Source organism: Callithrix jacchus, chromosome 5 (assembly GCF_049354715.1).
Source record: "Callithrix jacchus isolate 240 chromosome 5, calJac240_pri, whole genome shotgun sequence".
Classification (NCBI taxonomy): domain Eukaryota; kingdom Metazoa; phylum Chordata; class Mammalia; order Primates; family Cebidae; genus Callithrix; species Callithrix jacchus.
Window position 1 is genome coordinate 134,808,197 of NC_133506.1, and position 21,053 is coordinate 134,829,249.

The following is a 21,053-nucleotide window of genomic DNA, read 5'->3' on the forward strand; positions in this document are numbered from 1 at the left end:
AAGTAACGTAACTCAGGAATGGAAAAGCAAACACCGTGTATTCTCACTGACATGTGGGAACTAAGCTAGGAGGACGAGGAGGCATAAGAATGATACAACGGACTCTGGGGACTTGGGGAAGGGTGGGAGGGGCAAGAGATGACAGACTACAAGGGTGCAGTTTACACTTCCCAGGTGACGTGTGCAGCAAAATCTCACAAATCCCCACTGAAGAACTTACTCATACAACCAAACACCACCTGTACCCCAATAACCTATTATTGGGGTAATAATAGGGAAAAATTAAAAAAAAGAAAGAGAATAGAAATTAAGAAAAAGTGAACCCAACTTTCCACTTTTGAAACCAGAAAAATGGCCAGGCCAGGGGGCTCACACCTGTAATCTCCGCATTTTGGGAGGCCAAAGCAGGAGCATTGCTGGAGCCCAGGAGTATAAGACCAGCTGGCCAACATGGTGAAACCCTGTCTCTACAAAAAACATATTAGCTGGGCATGGTGGTATGCACCTGTAGTCCCACCTACTGGGAAGGCTGAGATGGGAGGATCGCTTAAGCCGGGGGGGGGGGGGGGGGGGAGGGCGGGGGGGGCGGTGGGAGGGCGGGTGCAGAAGGTGTAGTGAGCTGAGATCTTGCCACTGCACTCCAGCCTGGGTGACAGTGAGATCCTGGCTCAAAAAAAAACAAAAAACAAAACAACAAACAAACAAATACACACCCCCCCAAAAAAAAACCAAACCAGAAAAACAACGACATAAATCCAAAGAGCACAAAAATATTAAAAGCAGAAATTAGTGAAACAGAAAACAGAACAAAATAATGAGCTTGTTTTTTGAAGAGATGAAAAGACAGTCCTTCAGCAAAAAAGCATGAAAAAAAAAGGAAGAAGACACAAATAAACACAGAGAGACAGCATAACCAAGAGATGAAAAAAGATGACCGGGAACAACTTATCCCAAATTTGAAAACCCTGATGAAATGGACACTTTTCTAGGAAAACAGTAATCAGCAAAATTGGCCCAGAAAGAAAGAAAAGTCCAACCGGATATGTCAATAACCAAAAAGGCAGATGAAATACTGAAGACCTACCTCCCGAAAGGCGTCTGAATTTGTAGATGTAAAACAGACAAACCCCCCACACAATCAAGCTAGAGAATTATTAGCCAAAAATGCAGGAGAAAGCTTTGGTGACCTTGCAGAGGGACTGCGCTGCTAAACTGGGGAAAATAGCAAAGTCACAGTGGACAATATCGGTCCATCCGACCACACTGAACTATAACCTACTGATGTTACAAGAGACGCTGAAGGAGTTCAAAGACAAACAGCACACATATTTGCTCCATTTATAGACAGCAAAGGCAAAATATGAGCATCTGGGCCACGCAACAGACCCCTACATACCAGGAAGAAAAGAGCATAATTGGCTGGACGCAGTGGCTCAAGCCTGTAATCCCAGCACTTTGGGAGGCCGAGGCAGGTGGATCACCTGAAGTTGGGAGTTTGAGACCAGCCTGACCAACATGGTGAAACCCCGTTTCTACTAAACATACAAAATTAGCTGGGCGTTGTGGCACATGCCTGTAATCCCAGCTACTCAGGAGGCTGAGGCAGGAGAATCGCTTGAATCCAGGAGGCGGAGGTTGCAGTGAGCCGAGATCGTGCCATTGCACTCCAGTCTGAAAGACAAGAGCGAAACTTCGTCTCAGAAAAAAAAAAAAAGCATGATTGAAATGAACAAAGGGCTTAATGGGATTGTCACAGAAGATGTAACACAGGTCCAAAGGGCTAACTGACATTACAAGCTGTGCAGCTTGAAGTTTTTTTGTGTGTGTCTCAAGTTTTTTTTTTTTTTTTTTGAAGACAGGGTCTCGCTCTGTCACCCAGGCTGGAGCGCAGTGGTGGCATCTCAGCTCACTGCAGCCTTGACCTCCTGGGCTCAAGCAAGCTTCCCACTTAAGTCTCCGGAGTAGCTGGGACTACAGGCGTATGCCACCATGCCTGGCTAATTTTTTGTATTTTTCGTTAGAGACGGGGTTTTGCCACATTGCCCAGGCTGGTCTTGAACTCCTGGGCTCAAGTGATTCATACATGTTGGACTCCTAAAGTGCTGGGATTACAGGAGTGTGTTCCCACGCCCAGCTGGTTCAGATTTTTTTAAGAGACAGGCCCTTGCTTTGTCACCCAGGCTGGAGTGTAGTGATGCTGCTTTAGCTCACTGCAGCCTCACTCCTGGCTCAAGCTATCCTCTTGCCTAAGCCTCCAGAGTAGCTGGGAATCCAGGTGTGTACCATAACGCCTGGCTAATTTTCTTTAGAGATGTGTCTCCGGAGTAGCTGGGACCACAGGCACACACCGCCAAGCCAGGATAATTTTTTGTATTTTTTGGAGAGATGGAGTTTCTCCATATTGCTGAGGCTGCTTTCCAAGTCCTGAGCTCAAGCGATCCTTCCTCCTTGGCCTCCCAAAGTGCTGGAATTTTACAGGCATGAGCCAACAGGTCCAGGCTTGAAAGTTTTACATGTGCTTTTTGCTTTTCCTCCAGCTGGTCTGAGGCATGCATCCGAATGAAGAGACAGAGATCTATTGCAGAAGGAATGCAATGAGAATGAACAAGGTAAGAAGATTTTGAATAACAAAAAAAAAGGATACCAGCCTTGCAAGCAGGCTGCGGTTTTGAGAGGGTTGTCTAAATTCCAGGGTTCACCCCACTCATCTTAGATACAGCTACTGCAAAAAAATGCCAAGATAGTATCAGCTTAAATAAGACAGACGGGTATTTACAGAAGGGTATTTCTCTCATTTGAGAGTCTGGGCTGGCCGGGTGTGGTAGCTCAGGTGGGGAGGCTGAGGTGGGCAGATCACCTGAGGTCTGGAGTTTGAGATCAGCCTGGCCAATATGGTGAAACCCTGTCTCCACTAAAAATACAAAAAAATTAGTCAGGCATGGTGGTAGGTGCTTGTAGTCCCAGCTACTTGGGAGGCTGAGGCAGGACAATAACTTGAACCCAGGAGCTGGAGGTTGCAGTGAGCCTAGATCATGCCACTGTGCTCCAGCCTGGACGACAGAGTGAGACTCTGTCTCAACAAATAATAATAGTAAAAAGAAAATAAAGTCTGGACATAAGCAGTCCAGGGCGACACTGGTCTTGCTGTTGGGGACCTAGGCCCCACCTACCCCTTCCACAAGTGGCTTCCATCTCATGGTCTCAGATGTCTGCTGCCGTTCCTGCCATCACATCCTCGTCCCTAGCTGGCGACCAGCAGAAGCAAGGAAGGAGAAGTGGAGGGCGTGCCTCCTTTTTTGCAGGCACAAGCGCAATTGCACATATCACTTTGTTTCTTGTTTCATAAACCAGAACCTTCTCATAAGTAACTATACGCTGAAAGTGTAAGTGCTGCCGCTGGGGAATGCTGTCTTTATCTGGGCTACCACGTAGTCAGCAAAAGCGTGGGGCTTCCGTTCCTCAAGTGTGGGTGAGGAAGCAGCAGTTCCTGCCACACTCTTCAGTATCTCAGCAACCACGTCTGGGGGTGGGGGGCAGGTGGTGTCCACTTACCTGGTTCTCGTTTCTGGCTCCCTGGGGGGCCATGAGGGAGGAGGCAGAGGAAGGCAGAGCACGCAGGTGTGAGTCTAGATGCCCACTCTGGGCATGGCTGAGGGGTGGTGCGGTGGCAAGGGCAGGCACTGTGGGGGTGGGGGCATCTGCAATAGGAAGCTGAGGGAACAGCATGGTCAGGCGGGGAGGCCCCAGGCTCAGCTGTCCCAAACCAACCAGGCTTCCTGTACTGGTGTGAGCAGAGGCCAGGACAGCCGAGAGCCTGCAGTGAGGTGTCAGAGGGGCCCCTATAACAGGACAGGGTGGCTCTCCCGAGGCTGTGGTGCAGATTCACAGGAAGGAATGCCAGACTGAGCAAATGCACAGGCAGCGTCCTAGTTCAGTTTGAATTTTAGATAAATATGCAATAACGTTTTAGCATATGCTTGTTATTTGGAATTCAACTGGATTTAACTGGGTGCTCTGTATTTTACTTGGAAACCCTAGAAGGTTAGCGTTTTAGAGGGCCCACTCAGGCCTCAAATGGGTCCAGAGCCCCAGCGTGAGCCAATGTGAGCTCAAGGGCAGACATGGCTCCTCCAGGCTTGGTCTGACCCCCCAAGAGACCAGGAGCCACAGGGGCTAACAAGAGGCCACAAGATCTGAGTCCTCTCTGTCCTCAGGGGCGTGTGGGCGACTTTCACCTTCTTGCTCTTCTAGACCAGAGGCCTACTCTTTGGAAAGGAGAGACGAGAAGGGAGGTTTGGGCATAATTTTTTCCCAGAGACTAAGCATTACGCAAGGGCTGTTCAAAGTATCCCTTAGAACTGTGTTCTAACCTGGGCAGGATGAAAGTTTATCAATTTGTATTGATAAGCTACAGGTGAGGGCTTGGGAATACCTGGGTAGAGACACACCAAATCAAGACTGACTATGTCCGGTGCACTCCTGAACATGGCAGGAGTTGTGGGTAACCCCCCATATAGGCGCCGAGGAATGAGAGCTAAGCAGAACCCTGGCACAGTTAGGGCTTGAAGAATATCTCACTTTATAGTGTTACTACTCAGCTATTTCCTTTTATATAATTCTTTACATAATCATATATTAGTTTATAGAAATAGCGCTTGAAGAATCCCTTTATATAATCCTCCATATATAATCAAATAGTAGTTGATAGTATGAGTGCCCAAAGAATATTTCCCTACATATATACCTATAATGATATCTTAGTTCATAATCGGAGGAATGCCTGGAGTGGACACAGGACAGAGCATGAATTAAGGAATCAGCAGCTTATAATCGGAGGAATGCCTAGAGCAGACACAGTGCAGAGCATGATTTAAGGGAAAAACAGTTATACCAGGACAAGAATCCATGGCCCAGGCGGCAGCGTTCACTATCCTAAAGATATCCGCTGGCTGTATGACAGGCTTGGGGTGAGAGCCACTCCTCCTGATAAAGGAGTTGTAGGACCTTGCTCCAGTTCTTGTGGAAGGCTGCCCTCAGAACGGCAATCCACCTTGGTGACTGTGAACTTTATCAGCTCTTGCTACTGTGCTGCTTGAAAAGCATCTTCCCATAGAACCCATTGGAAGCTGACAGAAGGTGGTGGTAACCTTGACAGCTCTGTCACTGCTATGTGACTTAAAGCATCCCCCTATAAATCTTCTTAGAAGTAGTTTCCCACAGATAGAAGTATTGCACACTGCACCCTCTTCACTGCGCACGGCCCACCTTCATACCTCGGTGACCTAATGGGGGTGGACCCCTTACTGCGCACGGCCCTTGCCTTCATGGGAACGGGCCCCTTGCTGCACACTGTCCACCTCCTGGCCTAGGTGACCTAATGGGGGTGGACCCCATGTTTTATTGCTCACGACCCTATCACTATCCTTAAAGATGACTTCACTCACTGCCCTGCCCCCTAACCTATACACAATAAATACTCACACTTTTGGACATTCGGGGCCTCACCTGACTCCGCTTATAGGTGGTGTGGCCCCCTGAGCCCAGCTGCCTTTTCCTTGTACTTCTGTGTCCTGTCTCTTTATTTCTCAGATCCTGCACCTCAGCACAGCATAAGGCTCACCCCACGACCCTGTGGGGCCATCAGCCCTACAGGAGTGAGCCTGGTGATCCACTGCCCTCGCCCACTGCAAGGGCTGAAGCCCCAGAGACGAGGCCTCTGCCATCTCTGTTGTCCCCATGGGTCAGCGTGTCCTCTGGCCCGTCCTTCCTACCTAACTTGCTGGCCTGCACCATGGCCCATATTCAACAACCTCAGTCATAGTTCCCACCCTTGGCGTTTATGGAAGCTTGGAGCCTCATAAAGTTCAAAGTCTGCAACAACAAGAAAGGCCCAGTCAGCTTGGCTCGGGCAGTAGCCACAGCCCGGCACTGGAAGCTCCTCGTTGCGGAGGGGCGTTGGGTCCTGGAGGGAGGAGAGCCTTGGCCTGCCCTGTGGGGCCCACCCTTGAGTTCTAGCTTCCAGGCCTCTGTTTTATCATGTTTCCTGTGAACTCCTTCTGTGCCTAAGATGCTGGGCAGTGCCACCCTTGCAGAGGCGCCACTCCAGGCCCTGCACACTTATGGGCAGAGCAACTACTACTGTTGAACACGGGTTTGGGGCTGTGGAAAGAAATCTGTGTTTCGCTGGAAAACTATGCATCCTACAGAGGGCACCAGCTCCCACGTGGTCAGATACTAACTTTCATCTTTTTTTTTCTTTCTGAGACGGAGTCTCCCTCTGTCGCCCAGGCTGGAGTGAAGTGGCACAGTCTTGGCTCACTGCAGCTTCTGCCTCCCAGGTTCCAGTGATTCTCTGGCCTCAGCCCCCTGAGTAGCTGAGATTACAGGCATGCACCACCACACCCGGCTAATTTTTGTATTTTTTTTTTTGAGACGGAGTTTCACTCTTGTTACCCAGGCTGGAGTGCAATGGCGCGATCTCAGCTCACTGCAACCACCGCCTCCTGGGTCCAGGCAATTCTCTTGCCTCAGCCTCCTGAGTAGCTGGGATTACAGGCATGCGCCACCATGCCCAGCTAATTTTTTTTTTTGAGATGGAGTTTCGCTGTTGTTACCCAGGCTGGAGTGCAATGGCGCGATCTAGGCTCACCGCAACCTCTGCCTCCTGGGTTCAGGCAATTCTCCTGCCTCAGCCTCCCGAGTAGCTGGGATTACAGGCACGCGCCATCATGCCCAGCTATTTTTTTTGTATTTTTAGTAGACACAGGGTTTCACCATGTTGACCAGGATGGTCTCGATCTCTTGACCTCGTGATCCACCCGCCTCGGCCTCCCAAAGTGCTGGGATCACAGGCGTGAGCCACCTCACCCGGCCTCATAGTCTTTTTTTTTTTTTTTTTTTTTTTTTACAGCTCTTTGTAGGTTGTGAAGATCTGAGGGACATGCACATTGTTTTGTGCAGTAGGGGTGCCACAACCTCCCCCGTCACCACTTCTACGCCCAGCCCGTGGAAAGACCCCTTCTGCCTGCTCCCACATCCATTTCCGGGCTCCACCTCCAACAGGAGCCTCTCTTGGGAGTCCACTTTGGACCGGATATATATTAAATAATAACACTGATCTGGTTCCTTGGTTGATCAATGAATAGAATAAAATCCTTAACACGTGTTGATATTTATACTGTAAAGAGAATCAGGATTTTACCGTTTTCATTTTTTGGGAGGGAGGACGGAGTCTCACTCTGTCGCTCAGGCTGTAGTGCAGTGGCGCCATCTCTGCTCACTGCAACCTCCGCCTCCCAGGTTCAAGTGATTCTCCTGTCCCGGCCTCCCAAATGTGCTCAGATCACAGGCGAGAGCCACCGCGGCCGGCCTGAAAATTATCTTCTAATAGGGATTAGCTGGATGAGTTAGTCTCATTTCCACCATTTGGTGACTTTGTGCCCTTTGAGAGACTGCCTAATCTCTCTGGGATAAACCTCAATTTGTTCGAAAAACGAGGCTGGTGAGGCTCAAGAGAGAACTCGCAGATTGGGGCCTTCCGAAATCTTCTAGAGCCTTCTAGAACCCTGGACTCATACCCAAAGATGGGCAATAACAAAACGACGACGAACCCTGGGCTCGAACTCGACCAGACCACGTCCCTCAGCCCCGCCCACCTTCGACCCTGCCCCGCCCCCGGGCTGTCTCCGCTACAAAGTCCCCGCCGCGGGGCCCAGTGGCCGGGAGTCCCTTCCTAGCGCGGCGTGAGCGCTGCGCACTTCCTATTGGCCGAGCGCGGCGCGGGGGCTGGCCTGGGCCTACGATTGGCTCACGGGTCGGGCGACGCGCCACCCGCGCGGACGGTGTCATGGAGGCCGCGGCGGTGGCGGTGACCCGGTCGGCTGCGCGGCGGCGGCGGCGGGAGCGGGAGCGGCAGGGGCAGGCGGCCGCGGAGTCGGGGACGCCGGAGGAGGAGCAGGAGCCGCGGCCGCCGCGGCGGCGGCGGCCAGGGAGGAGGTGGGACTGCGGGGCCCGAGGTTCCCCCGCACTGGCGCGCCGAGGGGCGGGGGGCCGGCGCGGGTGTCCGCTCCGAGCACAGCAGGGGTCAGCGGGTGGCAGCGTCCCTCCGCCCCGGTTCTTCCCGCCGTCCCTGTGCCACTGCCGGGCAACCGCCTCCGGCCCCCGTGCCTGATCCCCAGAAATGCAAACTCGAGTGGCCGTGGGGCCCGGCGGGAATCCCGGCGCCCCGGCCAGACCCCTGCCTCCCACGCCGCCAGTCTGTGCGGAAGATCCCGGCGGCGGTGCTAGTGACTCAGTGGATGCCAGCTGGTGGAAGGGGTGGCCTTCTGCAGGGGTGATATTAGAACTGAGTCCTTGGGGAGGAGGAAGCCTTCAGCAGGTGGAGAATGGGAGTAGGGTATCCAGCGGTGGGGAACAGAATGGGCCAAGGCACAGAGACAGAAAGAGACGACGTGCCCCACTGGGCCAGGCTTCCTTCCCTTCTGGGACATCTGCCCGCCCAGTAAATCTCCCCTCAGTAGGTTGTGGGGGCGGGGCGGGGAGAGGGGAAGTTAGGAGCACTGACTTGGCTTCTGGAAACTGCAGCCATAGCTTTGTTAAACCCAAAGCAATGAGACTATTGGCATTTCAGCCTCGTGATGGCGGGATGGGGGCTGGCAGGAAAGGTATTTTTGGACAGGAGGAATGTGGAGATGGCTGTTTCCCTCCTAGTGGAGGAATGACAGGTGACAAAGGTGACCTCGTGTGGGTGAGGATTGCTCTGAGAAGGCCCGGGAGGGGGCAGCTGAAGGATAATAAGGACATCAACAAGGGAGGGGGCTTGGGAAAAGGAAGGTGGAGAGGAACACTTTCTGTGGCATCTCTGTTTGAATCTGCCCCACCCCTGCAGTCCTCAGGGTCTCTCAGTGCCATTCTGGAGGCCCCGGGTCAGTGTTTGGTGGTGGCAGAAGCTACCGAGGACTCTTGGCCACAGGCCTCTGAATGGCAGTGGGGTGCAGACAGATGACAGCTCCGTGAACAAAGAAGTGGCCTTGGGTGATAGTCACTGCAATGTCTTTCTGATCTTAAAATAATTATAATTTTTTAGGCCAGGTGTGGTGGCTCATGCCTGTAATCCCAGCACTTGGGAGGCTGAGGTGGGTGGGTCACCTGAGTTCCAGATTTTGAGAGCAGCCTGGCCAACATGATGAAACCCCGCCTGTACTAAAAAGACAGAATTAGTCAGGCGTGGTGGCAGACACCTGTAATCCCAACTACTCCAGAGGCTGAGGCAGGAGACTCACTTGAACCTGGGAAGTGGAGGTTGCAGTGAGCTGAGATCGCGCCACTGCACTCCAGCCTGGCGCCTGGCAACAGAGCAAGACTGTCTCAAAACAAACAAAAAATAATAAAAAAATAAAAATAAATAAATTTTTTAACAGGAAGTGGTTTGAGATGTACTCAGGGCCTTTCCACGTTAATGTGCTAAAGGAACTCTTTCTCCTTGTGACATCCATGCATGAACAGCACGGAAGGCGCTGAGGGAAGCATGGCCTACGTAGAAAGCCTGGCCCCTGCTGTCTTACGACCTAAAAATTGCCCTTTGGCCATAGCAAATCCTGGGTACCCTGTGAAGTGTATATGTCTGGTCTTTGGAGTGTGATATTTGGGTGGCTGCTTTAGAGGGTAAGGTTTATTCTATTTATTGTTTTTGAAACAGAGTCTCGCTCTCTCACCCAAGTTGGAGTGCAGTGGCGCAATCTTGGCTCACTGCAACCTTCGCCTCCCGGGTTCAGGTGATTCTCCTGCCTCAGCCTCCCAAGGTGCTGGGATTACAGGCCTGCGCCATCATGCCTGACTAATTTTTGTATTTTTGGTAGAGAGAGGGTTTTGCCATGTTGGCCAGGCTGGTCTTGAACTCCTGACCTCAGGTGATCCACCCACCTTGGCCTCCCACAGTGTTGGGATTACAGGTGTGAGCCACTGCGTCTGGCCTAGGGTAAGATTTATTCTTGGGAGTAATCATTGCCACGTGTCCATGCAGAAGCCAAGCTCTGGTTGCTAATACAGGGGACCTCAGGACTGTCACACGCTACTTCATTGCTTTATACAATGTTTCTATAGTTAATATTAAAAATGTAAGCCAGATAATCTCTCTCCCTCCATGTTTAGGTAAAACGTGTCCATTTGCTTCTAAGTCTATTTTTAAAAAAAATTTATAAATGTACAACTCCTTCTTTGCTTAGAATCAAAGATGATGAAGAAGAGACAGTTTTTCGAGAAGTGGTCAGTTTTTCCTGGGACCCCCTGCCAGGTGAGGAGACGGAGGCTCTGAATACTGACTCCACCTTCACGCCTGGGGCTTTGGGGCAGGTCAGCCCCCACCCCCTCTCAGGTTCCTTCTCTGTTATTATCAAAGCGTTTCCATTAATCCTGTGACAATTTCCATTCATTCCTTGATGTTTCTGTCCTGGACCAGTTAGATATTATGACAAGGACACCACTAAACCTATCAGCTTTTACTTGTCTTCGCTGGAGGAGCTCTTGGCATGGACCCCCCACATGGAGGATGGCTTTAATGTGGCCCTGGAACCCCTGGCGTGTCGCCAGCCCCCTTTGAGCAGCCAGAGGCCCCGAACTTTGTTATGCCATGATATGATGGGCGGGTACCTGGATGACAGGTGAGGACCTGGCCTCACATTGATTGTTTTCCTTTGCTGGAGTGGGGGCTGGAAGGGTGGGAGAGAGTGCCATGTGTAGAAAGAGCACTGGGTGGGGAGTCAGGAGATGGGCATTGGAGGGACTGTACTGAGAGGAAGGCAGCCCTCAGTGTTCATCTGTAAAAAGGGAAGATTGGGCTGGGGGTGGTGGATCACGCCTGTAATCCCAGCACTTTGGGAGATCAAGGCAGGTGGATCACCTGAGTTCAGGAGTTTGAGACCAGCCTGGTCAACATGGCGAAACCCTGCCTCTACTAAAAACACAAAAATTAGCCAGGCATGGTGGCGAGTACCTGTAATCCAGCTACCCAGGAGGCTAATGCAGAAGAATTGCTTGAGCCATGAGGCAGAGGTTGCAGTGAGCTGAGACTGAGCTACTGTACTCCAGCCTGGGCAACAGAGTGAGACTGTTTCAAAAAAATAAAGGGGGGAGGGGAAGACTGGCTTAGGTAATACCTTATGTCCCATTTGACTCCTTAAAGCTCCTCTACTTGGAGTCTGGTAGATTGGAGTGGGCACAGCAGGCAGGGGGTCCCCTTCAGCTGCTGGCCCCCACCCTCGAATCCTCACTCAGTTTGATGTTCGCCTCTGCTTAAGCTCCGATCCTGTTCTGGGTCGCTGGGCTCTGGCTTTGATGCACAGAGATGTCACACACCGCACCCACCCCAGCTGCAGACGTCCCATCCGAAGTTACCAAGGAGTCCATGTGGCGTTTTTACATGTCCATAAAACAATCTTGGACCCTGTGATTGATGGGAAGGCTTGAGTCAGAGCCTGTCATCAAGGTAGAGACAGAGGCAGGTGATGAAACCTTGGGCACAGCTCACCCCGCTCTCAGCCCCAATCTTTGAATTCCAGGAGACTGTGTCCTGAGGGACTCCCTGCCCCTCTGCATAGAAGGGGAAAGCAGAGATGGGACTTTGACGTGAGCCTTCCTGCTTCCCTTCCCTTCTCTTTGTTCATCTGCTCATAGCGAGTGGCGATGCTCCGTCCATCAGATTTGATGGCAAATGCCTAATGTCCCGGTCAGAGCACTTCGCCTGCGGCCGCAGGAATAGCAGCTGACTCCTGCCTCTCTCCCTGGCTGCACCGTGCCTGGACATGTCGGGCTTCCGGGAGTCTTGACTGAATGGAACTAAGGAGAAACCTTTGGGGATCCCTGTGGTCTCTGTGTCCTTATTCTGTTTTCTAGGACCTGACTATTTTTTTTTCTTTTTTTTTGAGACAGGGTGTTACTCTGTCACCCAGGCTGCAGTGCAGTGGTGTGATCTGGGCCCACTGCAGCCTTGACCTCCTGGGCTCAAGTGGTTCTCCCACTTCAGCCTCCCAAGTAGCTGGGACTACAGGTGTGCGCCACCACACCTGGCAAGTTTTTTCACTTTTGAGGGGAGAGGTGGTTTTGCCATGTTGCCCAGGCTGCCCAGGTTTAACCCTGGGTTCAAGTGATCCCCCTACCTTGGCCTCCCAAAGTGCTGGGAATACAGACCTGAGCCACCGCAGCCAGCTCCATGCTGTTTCCTTCCCCAGGTTCATTCAGGGCTCGGCGGCACAGACCCCCTATGCCTTCTACCACTGGCAGTACATCGACGTCTTTGTGTACTTCAGCCACCACGCAGTCACCATCCCCCCAGTGGGCTGGACCAATGCTGCCCACAGGCAGGGGGTCTGTGTGCTGGGTAAGAGCCAGGCGCTCACCTCTGTCTCAGCCAGACTCAGCTCACCGACTGGGGGACCCCGTGATTAGGAGGCTCGGGCTTTGCCTGCTTCTCAGTGCGCAGAGCCCCTCGCTGAGGGCTGCCTCGGCTGCAGGAATGGCAGCTGACTCCTGCCTCTCTCCCTGGTCAGGACAGGCATCTACGGGTTTTTTCTGGAAAGGACCAGATAGTATTTTCAGCATTTCAGACCATTGGGTCACTGTAGTGATTATTGGAGTGACAGCAGTTAAACAAATAGGCGGGGCCGTGTCCAATAAAATTACATTTACACACATGGGTGGTAGCAGGCATGGGCCCCAGGGCCACAGTTTGCCGATTCCTGGGTCAGAACAGGTCAGGCTGTAGCCTCAATCCCCATCGTGTCACCAGGACTGCTGGTCCCCGCTGGCACGGTGTCTGATTCACTAGCTATATGGGGGTTTGAATGTCTACCAAGTGGTCAGGTGATACTGAGGCTGCCGGTTGGGGAACCCTGCTTTGAAAACCGGTCGAGGGAAAGCGATTCCTGCGGCCGACCTTGTTTCTCTGCTGTCCTCACAGGGACGTTCATCACGGAGTGGAATGAAGGGGCAAGGCTCTGTGAAGCCTTTCTGGCCGGGGACGAGCGCTCATACCAGGCAGTGGCCAACCAGCTGGTCCAGATTGCTCAGTTTTTTCGTTTCGATGGCTGGCTGATCAACGTCGAGAACCCTCTGAGTGTGAGCGCCCGGCCCTCGCCCACCCCCGCTCCTTGCTGTTTTGCTGGCCACCTCCACCTCTCTTTCCTCGGCCTTACCTCACTCCACACCTGGGCTGCAGGTGGCGGCAGTGCCCACTCTGAAATCTTAGTTACTCGAAGTGAGACAGAATCTCCTCTGACCTCCTGGGCTGGCTCGCCTTTCCTGCTCCTCCTCTGCTCACTGCTGGGGCTGGGTGTGTGGCTTCCTTCTCTGGGATCCTTCCCTTTCTGTGCACTCTTTTCCTGACTTCTGCTTTCGTGTCCTTCCTGCCGCAATAGGAAAGGACAGTCGTCTGTTTGGCTGGACTCCACGTTCGAGGCCGTGGCGGGGAGGGCCTTTCAGGACTGCAGCTTCTGTGGATCCATCTGCTCTGGGCCCCCGTCTGTTCAGCACCAGATACTTCTCAAGATAGACGAATCTGGGGCTCACCGACGCTCTCACCTCCTTCCCCTCTTTCAGCTGGCCGCTGTGGGGAACATGCCTCCTTTCCTGCGGTACCTGACCACACAGCTGCACCGGCAGGTCCCGGGGGGCCTGGTGCTGTGGTACGACAGTGTGGTGCAGAGCGGGCAGCTCAAATGGCAGAATGAACTCAACCAGCACAACAGGCGAGCCTGCAGACGGGGCTGTGAGGGGCGGTGCCTCGTGCTATGAGGGGCGGGCGCAGTCTCCCTCACGGAGGCTGCACATGTATGACTGCATTGGGTAAAAACACAGAGAACGCAGAGTTCTAACAATCTGAGCCTCAGCAGATGCCATGCGTGCTGGGCAAGAGTTTCAGGTCACCATCTGGGGCTGCTCCCTGCCCTTGGGGACCAGGCTGTGTCTTAGGTCCTGGAGGCAGCTCCCAGCCTGTGAATTGCAGATGCCTCTGGGCTCTAAGAGGGGGAAGGCTGAGACTGTGTGGGGTGGGGCGGTGGCCCCGTCCCTCTGGGCCTCACAGCAGGTCCTTGTTGTTCCTCAGGGTCTTCTTCGATTCCTGTGACGGCTTCTTCACCAACTATAACTGGCAGGAGGAGCACCTGGAGCGGATGCTGGGGCAGGCGGGGGAGCGCCGGGCCAATGTGTACGTGGGCGTGGATGTGTTCGCTCGGGGGAATGTGGTCGGAGGCCGATTCGACACAGACAAGGTGGGTGGTCCCCTTTGCCCAAGGCCATGGCCCAGTGCCTCCCCTGGGACCTCATTTCCTCATGGACCTTCCATTCCCGCCCGCATCTCAGAGGAACTACAGCAGCTGTTCTTTCCGGAGCAGGGACCCTGTGGCACTGAGAAACAGGGTGTCCTGCCTGGCCAAGCTGTGTCCCCACTGAAACCCCTTCCCAGCCATTTCTACAGTTGGCTAGTGTGTTTCTGCGTGGATGTTACTGGACAGAGGCGCCCTGTGCCCTGCCGTCTGGTCTTCATGGGCCTAAGCCTCCTGTCACTGCTGCATTCTTTGACCTCCCCTCCAGGGAAGCCTGGGTGGTCTCGGAGGGGTCTGCTGCACCTCTCATGAGGCTCAGGGGTGAGGATGGGGGAAGCGCCCAGGGTTTGGGGAGCGGCAGGTATCACGACGAGGAGCATTTACTGGCAAGGCAGGTCACACCAGCATAGAGGAAGGAGCGGGGCCGGGCTGGTGCCCCTGGCGTGGGATGCGCAGGGCTCTGCCTGCCTCTGAACTGTCAGTCCTTCCCAGAGCCCCAGGGATGTTGTCAGATTAATTTAGCTTCAGATGAGTAAATTAATCCAATAATGGGAGAGCCTCTTTGCTGCCCGGGATTCTGATAATCGAATGAGAGGTGTGCCAGAGGGCGAGGGGACCGTGGCCACAGCCAGTTAGCTCCTCCTGCCCATGCAGCAGCGCTGACCGCCTGGCCGCCTCTCCCACCTCCTCTTCTGGCCGGCTTGTGGAATGACGGGAGTGACGCCCTGCAGCCCCCAGGTGCAGTTAGGAGGGAGGCGTTGGACAGCTTCCCCATCCCGTTTCCCAGCTGCCCTGAAAGCCCCTACCCCTGCCACCAGTGTCCAGGAGCCCGTCTGGGCTCTGTGGTTCTGGCGTGCCCAGGGTCTCCCTGACGTCTCTCTCCTCAGTCGTTGGAGCTGATCCGGAAGCATGGCTTCTCCGTGGCTCTGTTTGCTCCTGGCTGGGTGTACGAGTGTCTGGAGAAGGAGCATTTCTTCCAGAACCAGGACAAGTGAGTCCCGCCATCCTGGGTGCTTAGTGCGGGCTGATGGGTGGGAAGGGTCCCTGGTTTCTCTAAGACATGTTCGTGCCCTTTAGTGACCCTCCCTGGGGGGTGGTAAAGGAAGATGAAGGGAGAAGAAACCAGCCACCCCGGCTGCTTCCAGGTAGGGACCAAACCCAGGACTGCTTCCTGCAGACGTGTTTCCAACACCTCCGTAGCTGGGGAGGCTGCAGTCCTCCCAGAAGTCCTGTCTTGGAGGGTGCAGGAGAGCCTCGAGTTTCCACCAGCAAGTTCCAGGGACACTGGGAGGCTCCCTCCGTTCCTCAGGATCGGGCTGTTGCCCCATGTCTCTGGCAGGTTCTGGGGCCGGCTGGAGCGTTATCTGCCCACACATAGCATCTGCTCCTTGCCTTTCGTCACATCCTTCTGCCTGGGCATGGGTGCACGGAGGGTCTGCTATGGCCAGGTGGGTGTACGCCTTCCATCGCGTCTGTCTTCTGGCCTCAACTGGGACAGGTGGGAGGAACCTGGGGCTTGCTTGAAGGTGCAGTGGTGGTTTGCCCCTCCCTGCTGCTCCAGGCACATCTGCCCTGTTGGTATCTGCTGAGTGCCCCCGTTCTGCCCTTTTCTTCAGGAGGAGACGGTGGGGCCCTGGTACCACCTGAGCGCCCAGGAGATGCAGCCCTTGTTTGGAGAACACAGGCTGGGAGGGGATGACCGGGGCTGGGTGAGGACACACTGCTGCCTGGAGGACGCCTGGCACGGGGGCAGCTCCCTGCTCATCCAGGGTGTGATCCCGTCAGAGGCTGGAAATGTGGCTGTGAGGTGGGTGAGTGACGGGGGACGTGCGGGCCCACCAGCTTTTCCCATCACACGTGGTGGCTGTGGAACTGGGCAGATGGGGCAGTGGAGGCCAGAATGAGGACAGAGGACAGTCCCAGATTGGTTTTTTAAAATTGTGGTCAAAAGTGCATTCACATGAAATGTGCCATGTTCACCATGTTGAAGTGAACTGTCGGGAGTGTGGACTCTGCGTGTGTTGCTGTGCGACAGATCCCTAGAGATGTGTCATTTTGTAGGACTGGACTCTCTCCGTTGCTCATTAGCCCCCCATCCTCCCCCAGCCCCACAAAGCCACTGTCTACTCTGCATCTGTGAGTTTGGATACTTTAGATGCCCCATATGAGGAAATCATATAGTATTTCAGAATTGAGATGTTTCAGCCCACAAAAGAAATCTGGCCTTGGGGAGGACTTGTCCCTGGCCACGGACAGGACCACTCTGTGGGAGTGTTTGCTGCTCAGGCACCCCGATCCCCAAGGGATGATTTGGAGCTGGCTTCTATTTCTCAATGATTTCTCTGTGGCACTTAGCACAGGACCTTTCTTCCACAGGTTATTTTCCCTGCAGGTCCCCGTGCCCCCCAAAATTTTTCTATCCATGGTATATAAGCTTGAAGGGCCTACGGACGTCACAGTTGCTTTGGAGCTGACAACGGGGGATGCTGGCAGCTGTCACATCAGTGGCATCTCAGTGCTGAATGGTGAGGCGATGGGGGCCCAGGCCTGCCTCTGCCCAGGGAGAGCTCAGGGGACAGAGTTGTGGAAAGGGTCATGGAGTGTGGGGAGGAGCTGGTGTGGACAGTGCCTTTGCTAGAGTCAGGGCATCTATGGTCAAGGCCTGGACAGGGAGGATTCACTTCTCAGCCGCAACCTCTGCCTTGTGGCCTCACTGGGCCACTGAGGCATCTATGCAGGGTAGACACTGGCCCCTCCTGGAGACCTGAGCTGCACACAGGCTTGCTGCTGGCCCTGGTGTGGAGAGGGGCAAGGAGATGGGGTGGGAGACAGCAGGCTGGAGGAAGCCAGGACGGGTGAGAGTGTGGCCGACTCAGACATGAGTTTCGTTTGTGCCTGGTTGCTTCTCAGTACCTGCGAGCATCTGGCTTCATGGGGGGTCTTCTCTGGACTTCAGGGGCTCCCTTGGTGGTCCCTCCCAGCGCCTTTTCCTTTGAGATTCTCCTTTTTCAAGTCCTGTGTCTCCTCCAGCAGAAACAAGCTCAAGACACAGCCTCCGACCCCTCCGGGTACCTCCCACCAAGCTGGCCAGATGGGTGGGCCGCTGCGGCCGGCAGCTGAGCGGGGGCTGGGTCCAGCAGTAAGTCCCCCTCCGTCACTCACGTCTCTGTTGAAAACCCCAGAGCTGGAGGGATGGAGGGGCCCTAGGCTGGCCCCTGGGTTTTGGGCAGCCCTGAGACATAAGCCCAGGACAGTTGCTGGAAGCCCTGCTGTCGGCCCGGGGTCCCCCTGTGGCTTGGGGCCTCTGGACCGGCTCACCCTGGAGCACTGGGCTGAGCCCGGCCTGTGATCAGCCCTTTGGCCCCTCCAGTTGCTACGAGGTGAGCCTGCGTGGGTGCCTCTTGCTGGACCTCTTCATTTGCTTCACACGGCCGCCAGGTAGCCGGGAGGAGGAGAGCTTCACCTGTCGCCTTGGAGAGATCCAGGTGACACTTCCCAGAGGGGCTCGGGCTGGACTGGCTGTTTGTCCAGCTGGAGTGGGGGTGGAGGCTGCCCCAGGCTGCTCCCTTTTCGGGTTCAGTGGGGAACTGGGGCGGGGGAGTCAGGGAGGGGAAATGTGTGGGTGGGGGTGCCCTCTCCCAGCCCCCTAGCTTCCAGCCATGCCGAGCCTTTTCTCCTGCCAGGTGGTAGACGCTGCCAGCCTGCTGTCCCCACTGCCCCAGGTGCAGGCCGTCACTGTCTCTCACGTCCGCTGGCAGCCGGCCACCTCTGAGCGGGAGGGACCCCCTGCTGTGCTCCAGCTCAGCTGCACCCTGCACTGGTCCTTCCTCCTGACGCAAGTCCGCTGCTTCCGGATCCACTGTTGCAGAGGGACGGGCGATAGCTCTCCAGGCGGGGAGCCGCCAAGGTCAGAGAGGCCCACGTTCCTGGGGTTGGCTTTTGCCACCCAGTACCGGATAGTGGACCTGCTGGTGGACGCCGCCAAGCCTGGCCAGGATCGTCGCATTGGGTTTCTGGTGGAGCCTGTACCCAAGGAAGGGTTCCAGGTGCCTCAGACCGAGTGGGGCCGGGCGACTCTGCTCTACTCGGCCCCTGAGTGAGCGGATGCTAAGGCCTGGTGGTCTGGCCTTGGGCTGAGGCCTCTTCCCGGCCATCTGGCCCTGGCCTGTGGTGGGCCTGCTAAGTGCCGGCAGTGGTGGCGAGACCCAGGTCACAGGGCTGGGGCGGAAGACCCCCGGGCTGAGTGCTGTGGCTTTTTGGTGGGGGCGGGGGGGGGTATTGGTGACAGGAAACCAAGTGGGGGGATTGCAGTGTTGGTCACTGCGAGGTGAGTGGCAGGCCCTCTGTTTCTGCCTAACCCCTCCCCACGGTACATGGTTCCCACGTGAATATGAAAGGGGGGAGGATGTTTAGGACAGAAAATTCCATAAAAAGTATTTCCTAATAGGCTGCAAGATACTGATGCTGAGAATGATTTTTTTCCCTGCAGATGAAATTATGAGAAAGGTGCTTAGATTGTGGCAGGCAGGCAGGCTTTGGGGCAGGCCCCAAGACGTCCCTGCAGATGAGGATGAGCTACAGGGGCTCCCAGGGTGGGGCTGCCTGCAGGTGTCAGGAGAGGATGCCCTGGAGACCCCTCCTCCTAGTGGGAAAGGCCTCTTTCCCCTGAGGAGTGGGTATTGTGGGCCAGGCCCGCTGCTGCATGTTCCCTGGAGCTGGCAATTTACTGTGCTGCTGAGCATGAGGTCATCTCTGCAGTATTCTCACCAGCCCCTGGCCCTGCTGTGTCCCTTCCGGGCTGTGGGGGTGCAGGGAAGTGGCCCTGAGGCAGTCTGCACTGTGGCCCTGCCTCTGCCCAGCGAGAGGCCATGGGCTCTGGACAAGCTGCCTTTAGGCTCAGGTCACAGGTCAGGCCAGGCCAGCAGCAGCATCTGTTCCCCATGCCAGCCCAGCCCCCTCCTACGTGCAGGAGCTGCAGGAGCCTTGGGGTCTTTTCCAGCTATTCTGTTCCTTCACCTCCTCCCTTCTCAGCCTCACCCAAGCACCAGGGAGACCTCCAGGCTTACCCTTGAGCAGGAGGTGGCACAGGTGCGTGGGGTGTGAGGGAGGCCGGGTCCTCAACGCAGGCCGCCTTCTGTCCTTCCTGCTCTTCTCTAGCTGCCTCCCCTCTGCTAGGCTGCCCAGGAGGCTTCCTGGTGTGCTCTCTAGACCCCACAGCCTTGGGTCATCCTGCGGCTGGTCTCGGTGGAGTCTGTTGTGGTCCTTCCATGGAGTAGGTGGCCTGAAGTCCTTCGCTTTTGGGGGGGGTTCCCCTTGATGTTGGACAGTGAGGGCTGGGATGCCCTGTGACCCCAGCCAGAGCCCACACCTATGGGCTGGCATCCCCATCATTTCGCCCTGCAGTGAGGGCAAAGGCCGCCAGGTGGCAGCCCAGTCACACCCGCTCCCATGTGCGGAGGAGGAAGGCAAGGCAGGTGCCCAGCAACCGCTCTGAGCTGGGGCTCCTTTCAGGGGCTGAAATCTGCCTCTTTCTCCATCTTCCCTGTCTGCCAGGGTACTCGTGCCAAGCAGAAGGCCCTGGGATTAAAGGTCTGGGCTTTTGTCTAATTTGGAATATTCTTCAAGGATGTGGGGAAGGAGGGTCCCTCTGCTGACCCCTGTGGCCTGGAACCGCCGGGCGCTGTCTTGGGTGGAGGGCAGGTAAACACGAGCTGACTTGACTCTTTTCAGCTGTGACGGTTCCTGGGAACCTTTGAGCCTCTCTCTCCCATTTGGGACCAGGGGGATTTGGGGAGGGGCTCCTGGCCTCTCCATGTCCTTTGCGGTGGTGAGGGTACAGCATGCAAGCTGCTCTTCCTTCATGAAGTCTTTTAAGTGCTGGTTTCTCTGAATATTTTATGCAGAGGAGGGAAAATTTATAATGGCAATTATTTTCTCACAGTCTGGTGAGCAAGCAATTAGGAGTAAGGGGGCTTAGCAGAGCGTGGCGTGTGGCAGAAACACACCGTCCTGGCTCCCCAGCCCCACCAAGCGATTCTCCTGCAGGGCTTGCGTGCGGGAAAATTAACATACTGGCGTGTAAGCCTGCATCCCTCTGCTGGGTGTAACTGCTCTGAAATAAATGATCCGATGCTGTGAAAAACCCTGGAGTCCTGGCGTGATGGGCAAGGGCAGCACCGGCCCAGCCTCGGATGCTGGCTCCCTGTTCAGCTCTAGCCCCCGCCCATCCTGGGGGGGGCGCTTCTGAGCTCCGGGTTCAGGTTCTGCCACTCACCTTCCTGTCCCATCTTCAGCTGACCCTTTGCAGCTGTGCTCTAGCTCCTGTGGATTTACCTTGAAGCAACAACGGCTCCTCATGGGCCCCAGCTTGGGCTAGACGGGTGCAGAACCAGCTGGGGCACCAGCCATGTTTGCCTCTGTACCATGTCCCCCCGCCCTCCAGGTCTGTGCTCTCTCTAGCATTGGATTGACCAAGCACAGCTGTGTGGTCACCAGTTCTAACCCTTCTGCCTCCTGGGGTTCATTTTTTTTGAGGGTGGGGGAAGCACAGAGTCTTACTTTTTTGCCCAGACAGGAGTGCAGTGGCATGCTCTTACCTCACTGCAGTCTCTGCCTCCCAGGTTCAAGCGATTCTCCTGCCTCAGCCTCCCGAGTAGCTGGGACTGCAGGCATGCACCACCACACCTGGCTAATTTTTTATTTTTAGTAGAGACAGGGTTTCACCATGTTGGCCAGGCT

General features: G+C 55.0%; 1 protein-coding gene across 8 annotated transcripts; it reads left to right on the forward strand.

Annotated features, from left to right (window-relative positions):
• Positions 1-7,720: 7,720 nt before the first annotated feature.
• On the forward strand, positions 7,721-20,457 carry ENGASE (endo-beta-N-acetylglucosaminidase). 8 transcript variants are annotated; one of them, XM_035303331.3, is made up of 14 exons: positions 7,721-7,995; positions 10,224-10,291; positions 10,457-10,658; positions 12,225-12,373; positions 12,953-13,110; positions 13,591-13,739; positions 14,096-14,261; positions 15,203-15,306; positions 15,655-15,763; positions 15,932-16,122; positions 16,692-16,840; positions 17,346-17,454; positions 17,686-17,800; positions 17,999-20,457. In XM_035303331.3, exons 1-14 carry the CDS (start codon positions 7,847-7,849, stop codon positions 18,413-18,415), a joined length of 2,235 nt encoding a protein of 744 aa, XP_035159222.3. In that variant the 5' UTR covers positions 7,721-7,846; the 3' UTR covers positions 18,416-20,457. The 8 variants fall into 8 exon arrangements, with proteins under 8 accessions (XP_035159222.3, XP_035159224.3, XP_035159223.3 ...); XM_035303333.3 differs by having other exon boundaries at positions 18,038-20,457; XM_035303332.3 differs by having other exon boundaries at positions 17,349-17,454.
• The last annotated feature ends 596 nt before the right edge of the window (positions 20,458-21,053 follow it).

Excerpts from the sequence above, each read along its gene's own strand:
- ENGASE (XM_035303331.3), top strand. The coding sequence starts at position 7,847 with ATGGAGGCCGCGGCGGTGGCGGTGACCCGGTCGGCTGCGCGGCGGCGG. Across the intron at positions 12,374-12,952 it reads GCAGGGGGTCTGTGTGCTGG|GGACGTTCATCACGGAGTGG; the intron begins GTAAGAGCCAGG and ends CTGTCCTCACAG. Across the intron at positions 13,740-14,095 it reads GAACTCAACCAGCACAACAG|GGTCTTCTTCGATTCCTGTG; the intron begins GCGAGCCTGCAG and ends GTTGTTCCTCAG.